The sequence below is a fragment of the Papio anubis genome, chromosome 4 (assembly GCF_008728515.1).
Source record: "Papio anubis isolate 15944 chromosome 4, Panubis1.0, whole genome shotgun sequence".
NCBI classification, from domain to species: domain Eukaryota; kingdom Metazoa; phylum Chordata; class Mammalia; order Primates; family Cercopithecidae; genus Papio; species Papio anubis.
Window position 1 is genome coordinate 125572942 of NC_044979.1, and position 18820 is coordinate 125591761.

Genomic DNA, 18820 nt, shown 5'->3' on the forward strand with positions numbered 1-18820 from the left:
CCAGCAGTCAGAAGCCAGAAGCCACCAAAGAGCTCCCTGGGTTGCTTTTATGCACTCAACCTGAAGACAGTCATTTGCCATGGCACATGCTCCACACCTGCGACTGCACATCCACGTATGTGATTCAGAACTTCAGAAGCATCACAGGTACTCATCAGAGCACCCCATCGGAGATGAAAAAATCTCAAATATAAATCTCATACATGAAACTTCATGTGATGAATGATGAAGAAATCTCCTTAATTCCTCAGAGAGACACCTCTCCAGCACAAAGTGGTGGTACTTAGGATAATCATGTCAAAGTGGGTGACATCACACTGTCCCCTCTGAAACAAAACTGGCCAATCAAATAATATTTGACTGTGAAAGTATCATCTTAAGCATTTAGGTTTCAGTTTTACATTACACTTCTGCCTTTAAGGTCGTTCCAACTTTGCAGACATGATCTGAACTCCTATTATGATGATACATTCCTATGCAACGGAACAGCTATTTTAGAAAGAATGGAGTCACTGAGGCAGTCTAGGCTACACATAGGGCTCAGAACCACTGAGACAGAAGGTTTGGGAGACATGGGTGGCACAAACTAGAACGAAAGAAATGCTAAATAATTTAATCAAGTGCTGATTAAAAAAGATTGCAGGGCCGGACGCAGTGGCTCACCCTGTAATCCCAGCACTTTGGGAGGCCGAGGCGGGTGGATCACCTGAGGTCAGGAGTTTGAGACCAGCCTGACCAACATGACGAAATCCCATCTCTACTAAAAATACAAAAATTAGCCCGGCATGGTGGTGGGCGCCTGTAGTCCCCGCGACCGGGGCGCTGAAGCAGGAGAATAGCTTGAACCCAGGAGGCGGAGGTTGCAGTGAGCCAAGATCACGCAATAGCACGCCAGCCTGGGCCACAGGAGGAGACTCCGTCCCAAAAATAAATATTTAAATAAATAAATAAATAAAATAAAATAAAATAAAAAATAAAGATTGCAAGTGTAGGTACACACATTAAGGTACATACACATCTGCTGTCATGTGATTAGTGGTCTCTGATCCACTTCTTTGTTCTCTATGGTGAGTCACTCAGAGAATGTGATTCCTAAGGTTGTAAAATTCTGAACAAATGGAAAGAATGCAAGCAGAGCACTCCACGAAAACATTAAATACCAAGCTAGGGAAATATTTCCGAACAGAAACAGGAAGTCTCGGCTATGGCGGAGCCTGGAGCAAGGAGAAATTCGTCCGCCAGCCTTCCTTTCAGGAAAACACTTTTCCTCCAACATTTTGTAATAATTACTTTTAAATAAAGGGCGAAGACAAACTAGTAATTTCCAGCACCAATCTCCAACGATTAAGGAAGACAAAGCTTCACAACTTCCTAAAACAGAGGCATGGGACTCGGACTCATTATCTATTTACTTTGACTTCATTAATTTAATGCAAATTTCCTTCAGAATAGCAAAGCTGAGGTGAAAGTTGAACACCCCAGTCTGGGGTGTCAGACTGGACACCCCAGAATTCCTCTAGTTCGCATTTTAAGGAACCTGCTTTAGTGACAAGTGGGTGGCCCCATCCGAGGATGCAATTTCACAGCCAGGAGCAGCCGCCGTCCCAGCCAAGGCTGCGGTCACGGACGCTCGCAACCGGGAGCCGCTCAACAAGTTCCCCGCCGGCTTCGGCTCCGCACCCCCACCCAGCCAGGCTCTCCGCGGAATTTCCTCCCCGCACCTGAAGGCTGCGCTTCCTTTTCACACGCGGGAACGTCTCCTCCCGCTGCTCACCTCCACAGCTCCAGCGACACTTCCCCACAGTCCCCTCCGCCCGCTCCCCTTATCCCGGCTCGGCACCCATCCTTTCCTAACCCCGAACTGCCCGGCGCCCCGGACTCTCGGCGCCTGCGCCGCGCCCGAGGACCACCACCACCCCGCTACCCGGGGTCCATCCGACCCTCGGCCCTTCGAGGCTGGGAAAGGGGGCGGACGGTGCACAAAGGTCACCCCGAGCTAACGGAGACCGCCGGCGCGGGAAACGCGCTCACCCGCAGGGTGGGGGCGGGGTGCGAAAACCGAAGGAACGACGAAGGCGCGGACCGGAGCCGGGAGCCTCCCAGCCACCAGGGTCCCGCACCTCCCAGCTCCGGGAGGCGCGCAGGGCTGCGGCTCCCCGTGGCTCCACCGTCTGCGCTCTCCGGCAAGGTCCTCCCGGGCGCCTCGGAACTGCGCGCCCCCAGCCGCCAGCATGGTGGGAGCCGCGCCTCCGGCAGCGCCCGGTCCCCAGCCCCTACCTCCAAGAGCAGCCCGAGCAGCAGCGCCGCCACCTTCGCAGGCTGGCGCCTCATGGCTCCTCGCGTCCTCTCCGGCGCGCCCGGACGCCGGGTCGCAGGCGCGGTTCGCGACTTGGCCCCCGCGCGGGGCGCGCGGGCGGGCGGACTCGAGCCGGGAGCCGGCGAGCGCTGGGGGGCCCGGCGGGGAGCAGGCGGGAGCCGGGGAACGCCGCGCAGCCCTCGCCGCGCTCCGCCCCCGGCCGCCGCGCGCTCCCGACACACCCGACCGGGCGCGCGCCCGCGGGCTCCCGGAACCCGAGGCCTGGCCTGGGGCGCGGCTGCGGGGCGCGAGGCCCGCGACGCTGAAGTGCGCGCGCCCGGGGAGGGAGGAGGCGCTGCACCGCCCGGCGAATGGGAGGGGGACTGCCACGCTCTCCCTCCTCGAGGGAGGTCGTCCTGTCGCCCTTGGCTACACCCAGGAAGGCTTTTAAAAGAAGCAGAGTCTCCGCGAGTGGAAGCTTGTTCCCTGAAAGGTGGGCGCAGACGAACCCACTGCTCAGTCTGGCATCCCGAAGCCGCTGCGCTCCTGGCTCTCCCGCTGTTCCTGTGCGCCGCGGGGGCAGTGTCCCCACACCCACGCGTGATGGGAAGGCCGGCCTGGGGGTGGGAAGGCCCACCGAAATAGATGGTCCCCACACCTCACTGCTCCCTTGGATGTGGCTATTTTTTATGCCAGTGTCCTGTGCTGACCCTACATGAACTTGATCGCAACCGGCCCCGCCTTGCAGGCCACCCTCCCGCAGCAGAGAACTGTGCCGAGCTCGCGCGGTCCTCGCCTCTGCTGACCCCACCTCCATGTCCTCGCAGACACTATTTTCACAACACAGCTCAGATCCCACCTCATTCATGAGGTTATTCAAGGAACACTATTGAACTTGTGAGATATACCAGATCCTGAGCTGCAGTTTGAGAGAACAAGAAAACTGCTCCCGTAGCTTAGAGGGAGGGAGAGTCGCTTAAACCACCTGATGCAGAATGCTGAGTGCGGAGACCAGGAGGTGGGTGCATCACAGAGGGGCATAAAGGATATGAACTGCGCAGCACAGGAGGTGGAAGGAGGGGGTCACACAAACAGATGTCACCCGAGGCAAGTCCCCAACTCTTTCCCAGCTTTCAAAGCCTCATTTGATTAATATAGAGCATGCACCACCTGACTATACCTGTCAGAGCCAGAAACGATGCCTATGATGGCCTTCAGTCATGCTAAGGCACCTGTCTGACAAGCCTGCCAAAGACCATTGAACTCTTGTAGTTTTGATTTACTGTTTACAATGAGAACATTTTACAACTCTTTTTAATGGAAAAGTTAACTTGTAGAAAACTAAGCTGAAAGCTTGTGTGTTAGCAAGACAAATGTTTTTCCAGTGGCGATAGAAGTGATTTTGTCCTGTAAAAATGCAAATGGACCGGGCAGAGTAGCTCTTGCCTATCATCCCAGCAGTCTGGGAAGCTGAGGTGTGAGAATTGCTCGGGAGTCCGCCAACACCAGCCTGGGCAACATAGCAAGACCCTATCTCCATTAAAATGTGTGTGGTGTGTGTGTGTGTGTAAGGCAAATCACCCCGGCTTGGGGTAAGAATCATAACCAGCTTCCTATCTGATTTAGCCACTTCATTCCCAGCGTTTCCTTTCTCTTTTCTCCCCGCTTTTGACTGCGTGTGTAGGTCAGTTGCCTGCATTCTCCTTTGAAGCACCTTTGTCATCCCACTGTTTTCCCTCATTAATGGGTTAAAATGGAACTTTGACATGTGTCCACGATGTATTCGTGTGCAAATTGTGGTTCTGTTGCATTGTGAGCAACCTACTAGTGTCTGACATAACCTCCCTCCTGCATCTCTATCTCTGCCTAGAAGATTGTTTTGCTGAGCTCGACTTCCTGTAATTTGTGCAAATTTTTTTCCAAGTATAAAATTAGAACTGTGACTCTGCTTTCCCCTCAGTCTGATACCTCTCCTGTGTGCTCTCTGGTCCTGAATGATGTGGTGGTTGCTTGGCGTGGTTGGAGGATGGGGCGTAGGCTAACCAGCCAGGCTGTTTCCTTAAGCACAAATTATAAGGGCATCAGATATCACTGAAAAAGTTACAAGATAAAGCTACATTCACTAGAACAACTGTTAGAGTGTGACTTAGGGTTAGAAGAAAGTTCTTGATGAGTTGTTTGGGGCAGGACTGGACATGTCCTGGTCTGCTCAGCTGCCCCTGAGGAGTAAGGACCCAGAGCCTGGGGCATGTGTGTTGCCAAATGAAACAAATAAGAGAGAGACTGGGCTTGGCCCATCTCTACTTTAAATATATATATATATGTATGTATTTTTCTGAAACAGAGTTTCACTCAGTCACCCAGGCTAGAGTGCAGCAGCACAATTTCTGCTCACTGTAACCTCTGCCTCCTGGGTTCAAGCAATTCTCCTGCCTCAGCCTCCTGAGTAGCTGGGATTACAGGTGCCCACCGCCACGCCCGGCTAATTTTTTTTTATTTGTAGTAGAGACGGGTTTCACCATGTTGGCCAGGCTGGTGTCAAACTCTTGACCTGGGGCAATCCGCCTGCCTCAGCCTCCCAAACTGCTGGGATTAAAGGCGTGAGCCACGGCGCCTGGCCTAAAAAAAATTGTTTAATAAGTAATGCCTGTCTGGACAGGATTTGTGAGGATCATCTGAAATAACTTTTTTAAAGTGTGTGTGTGTGTATGTTTGTGTGTGTGTATGGAGGCTGGGGTGGGAGGATGGGGCAGTGGAGGGAACCAGCCAAGCATTATTTCCAATTTCAAGAGATGCAGAAAGAAGCCTGAGAGCTTCCCTTATGTGATTAAAAGCAGCAACTGCTGAGAAATGAGGCTGCCATAAATTCTCTTTTGGCAGGTCTACTCCCAGAAAGAAAAGTAAGAATACACCTGTTATAAATCCCCTCTCTGGTATAGTTTCATGGCCATGAAGAAGAGGGAAAGAACACTGCACTTGCATCGACATATATTATTATGAAATTTTGTATCTTCTTTTTATTCTCCTAAAAATCCACTTATTCTTCTTCCCTAAAGAAATCTATTTGCAGTCAGGTCCGGTGGCTCACACCTATAATCCCAGCAATTTGGGAGGCTGACGCAGGCAGATCATTTGAGGTCAGACTTTCAAGGCTAGCCTGGGCAACATGGTGAAATCCCTTCTCCACTAAAAAATACAAAAATTAGCCGGGCGTGGTGGCACGTGCCTGTAATCCCAGGTACTTTGGAGGCTGAGGCAGGAGAATCGCTTGAACCCAGGAGATGAAGGTTGCAGTGAGCCAAGATCACGCCACTGCACTTCAGCCTGGATGACAGAGCAAGACTCCGTATCAAAAAAAAAAAAAAAAAAGAAACCTATTTGCTCCTCTCTTAGGACAAATTTCTTCCCCCTCCCTTTCCTCTACTAAGTTAGGTATACTGTATAAGCCTCAAACTTTAAACAATTAGAGAGCTGAATTCTTAATTTGTCTTTTGTCATTTTAATCTACAGTCCCCCACAGAATGAACCTAAAAGGATAGAGAAAAAGATTTTCTTTCCTGATCAATCAGGTGTAAGAATTGATGAATGAAAAACTAGAAAGATTGAGTGAGGCATGGGGAGGTTTTGAGATAATTATTTAGTTAATGATGCTTCTAAGATATGAATAATCGAAACAGTGGTGGTAGCTTTAACACTCCATAGATGGGCATCGCAAGTCTAGCCAAGCCAATTAAAAAACAAGAGTCTTAAATTTTTTCTTCCACTAAATTTAAACAAATCACAGGTCTACTTATGCTTTTAATGTTATTTTTTATTAAAACAACATAATTTATTAAATACTAGTGGCAAGGGAGGGAATTTTCAGTACTAGGTCACATACTATAAGAACCCTTTGAATATAATAGAATCATTCAGCAACTCAGGAAAATAGATACTATTATGACTTTTTCACACATTTGTCACTACTATTCAGAGCAAGAAGTAACCTTCCCAAACCTGTCAACTAGCAGGAAATGAAGCTCCAAAGCCCATCCATCCTTCTTACACAAATAGAAAAGTTCCCTTGACAGCAGTAAGCTGGGAAAGCTTTCCACTCTTACTAAGTTCCCTGTAAATTTACTGTAATACTGACGGTTTTTCAATCAGAAAAAAACAAGCATCTAGATTTGTTAATGCTTCACTTTGCTTCATCGTTTGGGTAGTTTTACATATCTTCCATTCAATTCACTGGAAAGGACAATCAAAATCTGTCATGCCCTTCACCCCCAGAGAAAGTCTCTACCCAGACCCTGGAGCCTGAAAGTTGTTGAGATTTTCTTGTCTCATCATTCACGTGGCTGTGACAATATTCTACACTCCTGTGCTGCCCTGTAGCCCTACCCAGACCCTAGCGTTTTTACTTCCATTTCTCCCACCCCAGAGCCCCCACAGTGAGTGCTCTAAGACCCCTTTATAAATGCCTCTTTCTTCCAGGGTCCATCTGAACCTCAGGGTCCTCTAGGATACCCAGGACCTCAAGGGTCAAGGTAACCGACCTCCTGGCTGGGGATAAGGGACTGTGTTCAGGGAAGCAAGATGGGGTCTCAAGATTTTGGTCTTTTTAACCCACTTCCATCCCCTGACCACTCAACCTCTGTTCACCTCTAAGTCCAGGGTAGAGATAGAATTTGGAGTCTGAAGGGCCATGAGGTTGCAGAGGTGAGCACCATGTCCCCAGCTTCCCAGCACCTCACTCCCGCCTGCCCCACGCTACCCTCCAGCTCTTGAGCCCACCCTTCCAGCCATGTTCTCAGAATCCTACATTAGAACCCCCAGCCCTCTCCCATCTGTGGGGGTCCTCTTACCTCCATCAGGGGAGAACGACTGTCTGGGATTCATAGGTGACATAGGTGTGAAGGATATCAGGATGAGTGGAGACTTCACACTGGCCCCAACTTCATGTCCTAGTGATTCACTCTGGAGCCCCCAAGCACCAGTTCATTCCCTGGAGGCCCTGGGCTCCCCAGTGCTGTGCATCCTTGGAGGCCTGATCCCTGCAGGACTGTAATCCCACAGTCTGCATCACGCTGGCCATGGATGACAACACTATTCATACACTTCGGCGTTCCCTGTCCCACAATAGCTCCTGGGATCTACCAGCCCCACTCAGCCTCACTGGTGACTGCTTCTCCTCTGGGTTCAGACTTCATCCCCAGACCCTAACGCTCACCTCTCCCACCCTCTCCCTCCCTGGCTGTGCTTCCTCCACAGGGAACATCAGGTTTTGATGGCCTCCATGATCCCCCAGAGAAAGGGTGTGGCTTGGATGTCTTCCTCCGTGCTCCCCAGGGAGCAGCAGCATCAGAGTGCTCCCAGGGTGCCAAAGGGACACACTGGACCGACTGGAGACCCTGGGCCCCCTGGACTCACAGGCGAGGAGATGACAAGAGAGGGATCTGTGCCTGGGCACTCTAGGGATGAAGGCACATGGGGTCAGGGTGGGCATGGGGGTGCCTGCAGCCAGTCAATTAAAGATGACTATGTATTCATTATGCTCCTTTCTCTGTATACGGCACCTCCTGGCTGCCGATGGATTGAGGCGGGTATAGAAGTCAAGGAAAAGCCACTGTCATGAAGACTTGGCACAGAGTGGCTACAGGTCCAAGCAGAGTGAACATGCGTCCAAACTGAGCAGCGGCAGCCCCTAGAAGGGAGACACCAACAGCAGCGAGACCTGTGGTCTCCAGAGCTGACTTCTCCTGCACTTGCCACATGCAGGCACTGTGCGGGACCTCCTCTCCATCCTGTGAGGTGGGTGTAGCTGGTCTTACTTTGCAGGTGAGGCTTTGCAGATGCACAAGCAGGCCAAGTCATCAGAGGGTCATCAAATGGCAGGGCAGGGGCTGAGCCACATTGGTTGGGCTGCAGAATCACTGCTCCCAACCTCCTGCCCCACAGCTGCCTGGGCAGGATAAGCCCTGGAGCAGCAGGAGGAAGGGGTATGCAGGGGAGTTGGGTGCTGCACCGCGTGGGCAAAGGGCCGGAGACCTGTGGGGAAACTGGTCGTGGTGAAGCAAGAGTGGGTGCTGGGGCAGATGGAGCTGAGGGTAGCAGGTGGGCAGCAACTGGATCACAGTGACCCTGAAGGACTTGTCAGAGTTGCAGGCATAGGGATGTCGGATCCCAGCACTGGAGTTGGAGAAAATTCACTCTTAGGAAGAGGGAGCCTGGGTGTGCTGGCTCCTTCCTCACCCCAGGGAGGAAGCTGAGTTCCCCTGCCCAGCACCTGCCCCATTCTCCTGACTCTATCCATCTCTGTCTCTAGGGTCTCCCTGAATCTCAGGGTCTCAATGGATTTTCTGACCCCAAAGGGCCCCTGGTGAGTTGTCACCTGAGCTCTGACCCACCCCTGAGTCCTTCCCTGCCCTCCTTCCAGCCCAGAATTCACCTGACATCTGGACTCCTTCCAGGGCACCCTGGGAATGACAAGCTGCGGGACACCCGGGCCAGAGAGGAGAGGTGGTGAGGGATACCCCTGGCCACCAATTCTCAGGGGGCCCGTCAAATTCCAAAGCTGTCTGGAAGGACCACGGAGACATTCTCTGGGCAGAACAGAGCCTGTCCTAATGCTGCCCACACCCATGGGCCGGGGCTCAATGTGACCCTGTTCCTCCTCTGGAGCCCAGGCATCTACCCCACAGCACCCACTGCATGCTGCCCTTTTCCTCTCAGGGTTTCCAAGGGGAGAGCAGCCCCCATGGCCCCCCATAAGTGGTGGGACCTCAGCTAGGTCTCTCCCCAGGAGGGAACGGCTCCCAGACCCTGGAGTTAAGTCTGTCTGGCTCTCTTCTCTCAGTCACACACCCCTGCCCCGGCTCGCATGTCTGGAACAGGTAGCTAGGGACTTAAGGGGGCCCAGGAATCTCTCTGTTTAATTTGGCAGCACGGATAGCTGTGGCTCCTCGCCTCTCCTTTTCTTTTAGGGTGATCATGGGATTCAAGGGAAGGATGTTCCTGGTCTGAGGGGCTTCCCAGGAGACAAAGGCCTCCTAGGCACTGCTGTGAGTGTGACTCCTAGAGCCCTGCTTGGACCAAGTACCAAGCGACTGACCCCCTCCCTGACCTTGACCCTGCTCCTTGCCACTCCCCACTCCCCACTCCCATCTCTCCTATCTCCTCTCACCAGCCCTCACCCTTCTCTTTTCTGTAAAGCTCCACCTTCCCCAAATCTCTGCTTCAGAGCGTGGACCCAGCTTGAAGGGGAATGAGGTCCAGCTGGCCCCCTTACCCTGCAGGGAGCCTGGGGTTCCCGGGGAGTGGGAGGAGGGAACCAGGAAAGGGGGTGTTGAGGCAGGGTGGAGGTGGCATCCGGATCTAGGCAGGTGCTGTGGGACTGGGCAGAGGGAATCTAGACTCAGCCAGAATGCAGCTGATTTGAGGCTCTTCTCCTGGGAATTGTGCTCTGAGGGTCCCTGTATGAGTGGGCTTGGGTCTCCCTTCCTGGGGGTCTGACTCATCTCAGCTCTCAGGGTTTCCCCCTAGGGACTAAGGTGCAGCAGGATCAAGGGACCCATTCCCCCCCACCAGGGTGCCCCGGCCCTCCGGAACCCCTTGGATCAGCAGAAGAGACAGGTGTCCCAGTGAGAGCGGGGATCCCGGGGAGGGGTTCTTGGGGAGGGGTCTGTAGGCTGAGGGGTGATGGGCTATGAAGGGTTTCCTGCGGGTGTTTGAGGGTGAGGGTCACCTCCAGGCCATGACTCCTCCTTCCTGCCCCACGCGGTGGAAAGGGCCCCATTTGTCTGCCTGGCCGTGATAGGGTGCAGAGTCATGTGTGACTTCCTGGTCCTGCTGGGCCTCCAGGTGTGGCTGGAGAAGATGGAGACCAAGAGAAGAACCCCAGAGAACCCTGCCAATCTTCTCTCCACATGAGAGGGCTGAGGTGGGCTTGACCCCTGAGCTCTATCATTTCCTCCCTCTAATATTAATCTCCTTTGCCTTCTCCTCCACGGTGAGGTGCGGGAACCCCAGAAAGAAGGGCACCAAAGGGAACAAGTGTCCATGACCTTGACGCCCTGGCCTTTAACCTCATTCCCTCCTGGTCCCTTCCTGCCTTAGTGTTTCTGACTCTCCTCTCTCCCCCAGGGCTCTCCTGGACCCCCTGGGCTCATCGGTCTATGGAACAGCCTGGAGCAGTGGTAAGTGAACCCTTGGGCCCCACCCGAGGCCCTGGCAGCCTCTGCTCTGCCTTCAGTTCCCCTCTGCCCCGAGGCTGGGTTTGGGAGTGGGGGCTCTGGACCTGGTACCCAGCTCTGTAGGAGTTTGTGAATAGAGAACGCCTGACCCATGACCCATGTCTATCTGTGTCCTTGTCCCTGCTTCCCACCTTCCCCAGGGAGCAGATTGGGAGCCCGGAGCTCAGGGACCCCAGGGACACTTTGGAGCCAGAGTGTGCGGAGCCAAAGGCAATAAAGGAACAAGAGGATTCACGGACCTACAGGTGAGTTGCGGCTGGCGACGGGCTGAGAGGCAGGGTCAGGATAAGGTGCTGTGTGTCCCAGACCCTGCTAGCAACATGCTTTGAGGACTGGGTCAGTGGGAGCAGAAGTCTGGGGGCCGTGTGGGGTCTGAGTGGAGGGGCTGTGGGACCCATCAGTCTAGGGCTGTGCTTTGGGTGGGCGGTCACCTGGATCCATGCTTTCTGCACCTCCATAGTGTGTGCCATGCCCCTCTGGGGAGAAAGGAGAAACAGGAGATGTGGGTCCTATGGTGAATGTGACCCCTACTGACTCCAGACCCCAAATGGTCACCCCCGCCTGGCCAGCCCCCACCCTACTGCTGCCTCCCTGGCCTGACTGCTCTTCCTCCATCCACACTCCTTCATCATGCCATTTCACGTCCCTACCCCAGCTCTGGTGTATCTGTTCCCCCCCCAAAGACTACCTGGACCCAGTGGCACTGATGTGAGTCATCCCAGCCCCTGCCCCTTCAGATCAATGTGTCTGATCCTCTGCCCCCCTTTCCCCAGATCATAAACTCTTCACCCCTGAGAAGCCCCTTCCCCTGGGAGGCCTCTACTGTCCCACTGCCAGGACCTTGGGGCACTCATTGGGGCTTCTGCCCCTGCAATAACCCCATCTCCCAAAGCAATGACACCTATTTCTCTTCCTCTTTCAGGATCCACAAGGTCCCCTGAGAGGTGTTGGGGACCTGGGTCCTCCTGGAGAGAAGGTAATTAGGAAAGGGCTGAAGGGGATGAAGGGACCAGTCTTGTGGATGAGGAATGAGAGTTGGATTTCTGCCAATTTTTGTTGAGGAGACAAAAGGGAATAAAATGTGGAGAATACCAGGATTTTGTGAGGGGGAAATGAAGTTTTTGACCCCAATCTCTTGGCTGCTGGAGCCAGGAGAGACAGGATCTCCAGGAATCCAGGGTGAGCCAGGTGTCAGGTGAGTGACAGCTCCAGGGCCCTGCTTCAGCTTCAGAATTCCCTTCACCCCCGCCCCCAAGCTGCACCCCTCTCTTTTCCTGTGACTTCCTTAAGTTGGAGCTCCTCTGCAGCCAGGAGTCTCCACTCCCAGCCATCTTCTGAACGAGCCTTTCCACCCTGTCCTTGAAGGGAAGGGGACCAGGGGACTCCCCTTATAGGCTAGACTTTCTTTGTGTGTCCCATTGTCCCCGAGGGCAGTAGGGAGTGGCTAAAGGTGTCTTGGAAGCAGGGGCTGCATCCCTGTTCTTCAAGATCCTCTGTGCTCTCCACTTGTTCTGCAGGGTACACACGGGGAGTATGGGGGGAAAGGAGAGTCAGGGCAGCCAAGTTTCTGGGAATATGGGTGTCTGTGAGTGAGGATCTTGGAGTGTGGGGAGCCTGGGAGTGGGGGGATGCCTGGGAGGGAGGCTCTGGGAATGGGGTGTCCTGGGAGGATGCATGAGATCTGGAGTCCAGAGAGAAAGTGAGAGATACCCTGTGGCTAATACTGTAAGGCATTAGACAGCATGCAGTGCTCAAGGTGGGGATGGGGATGCAGTGACCCTCTTCCTAAGGAGGTGCCGACATATGAACCTGTAGAGAGGAAGAGGGTCTCTTGTGCCTGTGGGAGTCTGTGTTGGGTGGGCTCACGGGGCTGTGACCCTGACTCTTGTTCTCCCTCTGGATGAGGATCTTGGTTTTCCTGGAGACCCTGGCCTCCTGGAAGAAGGTAGCTCATGTGAGTCTTACCCATGGAGGGGAAGGGATGAAGAGGTTGGGGCTTCCATGGGGGGGCCTCTGTGCAACTAATGGGCTTGGATGTTGGGAAGCTGGAGATATGGCAGGGCAAGCAGGGGGATGCAAGGTTTAGCTGTTTTAGGGGTGATGCCAGCCAAGTCTGGCCTTGCTTCATCCCTGCAGGATCAGGACAGTGTTAAGGGTGACTACGGCAAGGATGGTGAGCCAAGACAGCCTGTGAGTGACCAATGACCCTGCCACCTCCATTGAGCTCCAGCCTTCAGTCCATTACCCCTCTCTTCTGTGCCCCACTCCTGAGGGGTCCCTTGGCTGGAGGCCAACACTCACCCACCCCAATTCCTCTCGTTCTGTGGATCCTCTGGTTCCACTGGGGAGAATGGACTACCTGGACCACATAGAAAGTAGAAGACCCTGGGACCTTGGGAAGCAGTCCCTGGGAAAGGTGGGTAGAGGCTGGGTGGTGACAGGTGGCACTGACAGGGAGATGCCTGGTGTCTGTGCTGTCCCTGGATGTGGTGTGTTGCATGAGCACCTGGGTTTATGAGTGTGTTGTGTCTTGGGTATGTTGCTCTTGGGTTTTGGTGTGCATGTTCTCACCAGGGCTGGTTACATGTACTGGCCAATCAGAATGGACACTGGAGGAGGGGCTGGCCGGCTTTTCTGCTGGGTCAGGGGTTAACCTGGGCCACCAGGTGCGGTGTGGGCAAGGGGTTCTTCCCCAAGCATCCATGCTTCTCAGTATTTTCACAGCAGACACAGCTCCATCTGTTCTGAACTTACACTCTGCTTCTGTGCCTGTGTGTGCAGTGTGTGCACACAGTGTGTGTACATATGTGTGCATGCAGTGTGTACGTGCAGGGTGTACACATGTGTGTGTGCAGTATGTGTGCAGTGTGTGCATGTGTGTGTGTGTAGCACATGAAGGGGAAGAGTGGAGCCTCGCTGTCCAGGACCTCATATCTTCTCCCTTCCTGCCCCACCTGCAGGATCAGCTAGGGATAGTCATGACTCAATCAAGAGTCATTTAGGACACAGGAAAATACCGAATGAGGAAACTCTCCCCAGTCCTAAACTCATCCACAAATTAGAATACATAGGTCCAGCCCAGGTGCAGTGGCTGAAGCCTGCAATCCTCCTGCTTCCTGCTTTGGGAGACCAAGGCAAGAGGATCTCTGGAAGTGTGAGTTGGAGGCCAGCTTGGGTGACACAACTAGGAAAAGCAAGTGACCACCAGGTGGCGCCGGAGACCTGGAGAGCTGGGCCCAAGTTCCCTGGGAGGGATCTGCACCCAGCCCTGGGATGGCGCATGGGTGCCTCATGGGGACACCCGGCCTCATCCTGGTAGCCCCGTGCTTGCATTTCCTGGCCCTGGGGTGTCCTCCCTGACCGCACATGTGTGTAGAGACCATTCCTCGTCTCCGAAGAGGGATTTGGAACAATTCTCACATGACCTGATGAGGGATGGTCCCCTTTTTGTCCTCAGAGCATGACCAGGCCCGTGGCTCTTGCTCATTGTCCAAGAGCATGGGAGGTTGCCTGTGGCGAGGTCCTGGAGGACCCTCCTGTGCTACCTGGGACCAGGAGGCCCAGCTGCCTTCTCCTAGCACCTCTCACGTCTAGGGGACTGTGCAGGAAATGGGTGCAGAGGCTGTCGCGGTGGCTGCTCCTGGGGTCCCAGCAGCTCTGGCCGAGGCAGGAGGAGCCGGGGAGCCCAGGAGGCTGAGGCCCCTGTCCTACCACTCTGGACGTGCTGCAGTCTCTGTCACCACCACAAACTGCAGTGAGGTGAGCCACTGGGCTGCAGGCTCTAGCCTCCAGTGTGCGACAGGTGCCTCCCCTTTCTGACTCCTCCTGTAGGGGGACACAGAGAAGCTCTGCTCATGGCTGCCTCCTACCACTCCGACCACGCTGCAGTCTTGGTGGCCACCACTAACCACAGGGAGCCTGGCCAGGCACCACAAGTTGCAGCCTCCACCTCCTCCTCTAAGTCAGGCATGGAGCAGCAGTGGAGCAGTGGCAGAAGAGGCTGGAATGGCAGAACACACCCTCAGCGTGCATTATATATAGAGATTACAGAAATGAGGTCCTGGACTTTGTGTTCTGATTGGATGGGGGAAAACCTCTAGGCCTACTCTGATTGGACTTTATCTTCAGATCCTGATTGGTTATCCTAAGAGTTGCTCTCATCCAATCTTCTTTATAAGTGGTCATCTTTGTAAGTTCATGCCCATTGGGAGTTAGTGAAGTTGTGAATGATTACATTTAAATTATCCTGTAATTTTAGTCTGACTTATTAATTCCACCTATCTGCTTAAGCAAATTATTCTTGATATTAATGATGACCCAAGCAAATTCCTGTCCCAAGATGGTATCAAGGTGATACCCCAAGTTCCTCTCCAGAATGGTATCTGGATATATGTGGAGGGAAATATTTTTTCTAGGCCTGTATTAAATATGGCACTAAAGCTTAGTGGCTTAAAACAACACACTCTTATTATTTCAGCTTCTGTGAATAAGTAGTTCAGGAGAATGTAGTTGGGTGATTCTTGCCAAGAGTCTCAAAAGGTTGCAGTCAATCTGTTGGTGAGAACTGTAGTTACTTGAAGACTTAACTGGAGTTGAAGAATTTATATCAAAGGTGGCTTACTCATGGCCATTGGATGGAAGCCTCAGTTTCAGAATGGCTCTTGGCAATAGGCCTTTTTACTTGCCACATAGACCTCTCCATAGGCTGACTGAATGTCCTCCAATGTGTCATCTGGCTTTCTCCAGTGCAAAAGATCCAAGAAGAGAGTATGAAGGAACTTGTAATGGTCTTTATAATTCTGTCACAGACTGTCACTTTTGCCATACTGTATTGTTTGGAAGTTAGTCACTAAGTCCAGCCCACACTCAAAAGAATGAGAATTAACCTCCACCTTTGGAAGAGAGGCTAGTCAAAGCACTTGGGGACATGTTTTGAAACCACAAAGGGGTATGTCTACCAGTCTCCAAGATGGCCCCCAGTGATTTTCATCAACTGTTATTAATACTTTTGTATAGTCTCTTCCCACAGGAAAAAAGGGTTGATCTGTTTAATTAGTATTATTTTGTTGAAATGACAGAGTCTGACTTCCAAGTTTAGGTCATAAGAAGAATTTTGACTTCTGCCTTGTTCTCTGTTGGATCAATATCCCTAGGGGAAGCTAGATGCAATGTCATGAAACCATTCAAACAGGCCCATGGAACAATCCATCTAGCAAGGAACTGCTATCTCCTAGCAATAGCTGGCATTAACTTACAGGCCGTATGAGTGGGTCATCTTAGAATTGGATTCTTCAGTCCAAATCAAGTCTTCAGATAACTGTAGCCCTGGCTGACATCTTGATTACATCCTCAAGAGAGACCCTGAGCCACAATCACTCAGTTAAGCCACCAAGTTCTTTTTGCCAAGAACTTTTTTTTTTACCAAGTTCTTTTTGCCACCAACTTTATTGAGGTATAATTGACAGTTACAATTGTATATATTTAAGGAATACAACTTGATGATTTGATATACACATACATTGTGAAATAATCGTGACAATTAGGTTAACATATTCATTACTTCGCATAATTACCATTTGTGTGTGTGTGTGTGTGTGTGTGTGTGTAGTGAGAGCACTTAAGATCTATCCTCCTAGCAAATTTCAAGTGTACAATATACTGTTGTTAACTACGGTCATATTATTGTATACTATGTCTCCAGAAGTTATTCACCTTGTGTAACTGAGATGCTGTACCCTTGACCAATGTCTCCCCATTTTCTTCTCCCTCCAGCCCCTGGTAACTACCCTTCTACTTTCCAGTTCTATAAATTTGACTTTTTTAGATTCCATATATAAGTCAAATTTTTGACCCTTAGAAGCTGGATAAGATCATAAATATTTATTGTTATTTTCAGCCTCTATGATTTTAAGTAATTTGTTATGCAGTAATACAAGTGGCTACATGAAGCTATGGCACTGGTTAACTTATTTATTCAGTAAACATTTGCTGAGAGCAGACTAAGTGCCAGGATCAATTTTAAAACTGGGGATACAGGGTTAAGTCAAAATGGCAGACTAGAAGCAGATCATGCGCACTACTCTCATGGAGAGGAAACAAAATGACTAGTGAACACTGATCTTGCAATTTGATCCTCCAAGAAGCCACATCAGCATCCATCAAGGCAGCAAGGGGACACAGACAGGAGAGTGGAGTGAAGCTGGGCGGCCCATCTGGGATCAGCATGGAGCTAGGAGAAGCTCTCGAACATAGGGAAAGGGTAAGTGATTGAGAGCCCCTGGAGGATTCAGTCTTCATAGGGACTTGTGCAAGCCTTGGAACAGGATAATCCCTTTGACCCACCCCCTGCACCTCTAAGCCAATGCAGAGAGACACCCAGAGTTTTGTGGAGGCAACTCTCAGGTCCCCAGGGACTGCTGGAAGCCTTGGACCCTGGAACAGTCCAGCACCAGTGCCATAGCTCCCACAGAGGCTGCAGTCATGGTACCTGGGAGCAGTAAGATTGCTTCACCCCAAATCACTTAGACAAAGCTCAGCACCAGCCTCTGACCCAATGGTCCTGCTTCTGTTTTCACTTTACCAACAGGTGCAGCCTCCTGTTCCTCCAGGAAACACCCAAACAACAGGACAGGCAACATCACCCAATCCCCGCCACTTGTAGCCATGCAGGCCAGACTTGCTAGAGCTTCCAGCCCAGTGGTACCACTTCTGTCTGAACTCTGCTGACAAGCACAGCCTCTTGTTCCCCTAGGAAACACCCTAATGGCAGGGCGAGTGACTCCACCGACTCCCACTGCTCACGGCCAGCAGCCCACACCTGCTAGAGCTTCCAGCCCAGCAGTCCTGCTTTTACATGAACTCTTCAGGTGGGGGCAACTCCATGTTCCCCTGGGAAGCACCTAGACAGAATAGGTGACTCCATTCATCCCTGCAACTCCTAGCCAAGCAGTTCTTGCTGGCTTGGGTGGTACCCAAGCCGTGGGGGAGGCCTCACTCTTGCATCACTAAAAGAGGTGAGATGCCCAAGTTCACAGGCCGGTGGAGGAGTGGGTTGTGCCTCCCTCTGTACAGCCATTCCAGAAAGGATATGACCTGTTTGCCAACTGTGGCCCCTGCATGAGGAAGCCCCATGGACGAGAACACCTAATAAAAGAAATACAGGCATGGAGCCAGTGATCAGAGGGGGCTCTTTCAAGGCTCAGGAGTGGACAAGGTGAGGGGGTTATCTCTCCCCCACCCACTACAGAGCACTCCTGCTAACCTGAGGAAAACACAAAAGAGCTGTGCAGCTGAGAAACAGCCTATCTGCCTATCCACTGGCTAACACTTTTAAGTGCCACCTACTGGATCACAGCTGAAAATACAACACAAAAGTATTTTGCCAGTGTACAGCACCTGTGAAAACTAAGGCAAAGATTAAGCAACAAATACGCATTCTGTACATACTCCTGACCCTCTGAAAACACCCTAAAATGAAGCCAACTGACTATACTCAACTTACATCAAGTTAAAGGAACACTAACCCTTACACATGAAAAAGAATCAATGCAAAAACTCTGGCAACTCAAAAAGCCAGTGTGCCCCCTTACCTACAAACAAACACACTAGTCCCCCAGAAATGGTTCTTCGCCAGGTTGAGATGACTGAAACGATGGAAATAAAATTCAAGATCTGGATGGCAAGGAAGCTCAATGGGATCAAAGAGAAAGTTGAATCCAAGGAATCCAGTAAAACAATCCAAGAGCTGAAAGATTAAATAGCCATTTTAAGAAAGAACCGGCTGGGTTGGATAGCTCATACCTGTAATCCCAGCACTTTGGAAGGCTGAGGCAGGCGGATTACTTGAAGTCAGGAGTTTGAGATCTGCCTGGCCAACGTAATGAAACCCTGTCTAGGCTAAAATACAAAAACTAGCCAGGCATGGTGGCACACATCTGTAATCCCAGCTACTCGGGAGGCTGAGGCAGGAGAATCACTTGAACCCGGGGTGTGGAGGTTGCAGTGAGCTGATATCGTACCACTGCACTCCAGCCTGGGCAACAAAGCAAGACTCTGTCTCAAACAAAAAAAAAAAAAAAAGAAGAAAGAAAACCAAACTGAACTTCTGAAACGGAAAGATTCACTTCAAGAATTCTACAATAACATTAGAAGCATCAGTAGCAGAATAGATCAAGCTAAAGAAAGAATTTCAGAGCTTGAGGTCTAGCTCTTCAAATCACTTAGTCAGACAGAAAAAAATTTTCTTTTTTTTTTTTTTGAGACGGAGTCTCGCTCTGTTGCCCAGGCTGGAGTC

The 18820-nt window shown here is 51.7% G+C and overlaps 1 protein-coding gene and 1 long non-coding RNA gene across 2 annotated transcripts in view; one reads left to right on the forward strand and one right to left on the reverse strand.

The window, feature by feature from the left end:
• VOPP1 (VOPP1 WW domain binding protein) overlaps positions 1-2526 on the reverse strand; it is a 104650-nt gene extending 102124 nt beyond the window's left edge. The window contains exon 1 of the mRNA XM_003895970.5: positions 2278-2526. Within this exon, the coding sequence (XP_003896019.3) occupies positions 2278-2331 (54 nt within the window). The 5' untranslated portion in view covers positions 2332-2526. The remainder of the gene's footprint in view (positions 1-2277) is intronic.
• Positions 2527-2671: 145 nt separating this feature from the next.
• LOC103882818 lies at positions 2672-18369 on the forward strand. Its single transcript, XR_644769.3, has 9 exons — positions 2672-2789; positions 6770-8654; positions 8746-9336; positions 10136-10214; positions 10418-10470; positions 10668-10772; positions 11450-12481; positions 12664-12943; positions 14359-18369. It is a non-coding gene; the product is annotated as an uncharacterized LOC103882818 (long non-coding RNA).
• The last annotated feature ends 451 nt before the right edge of the window (positions 18370-18820 follow it).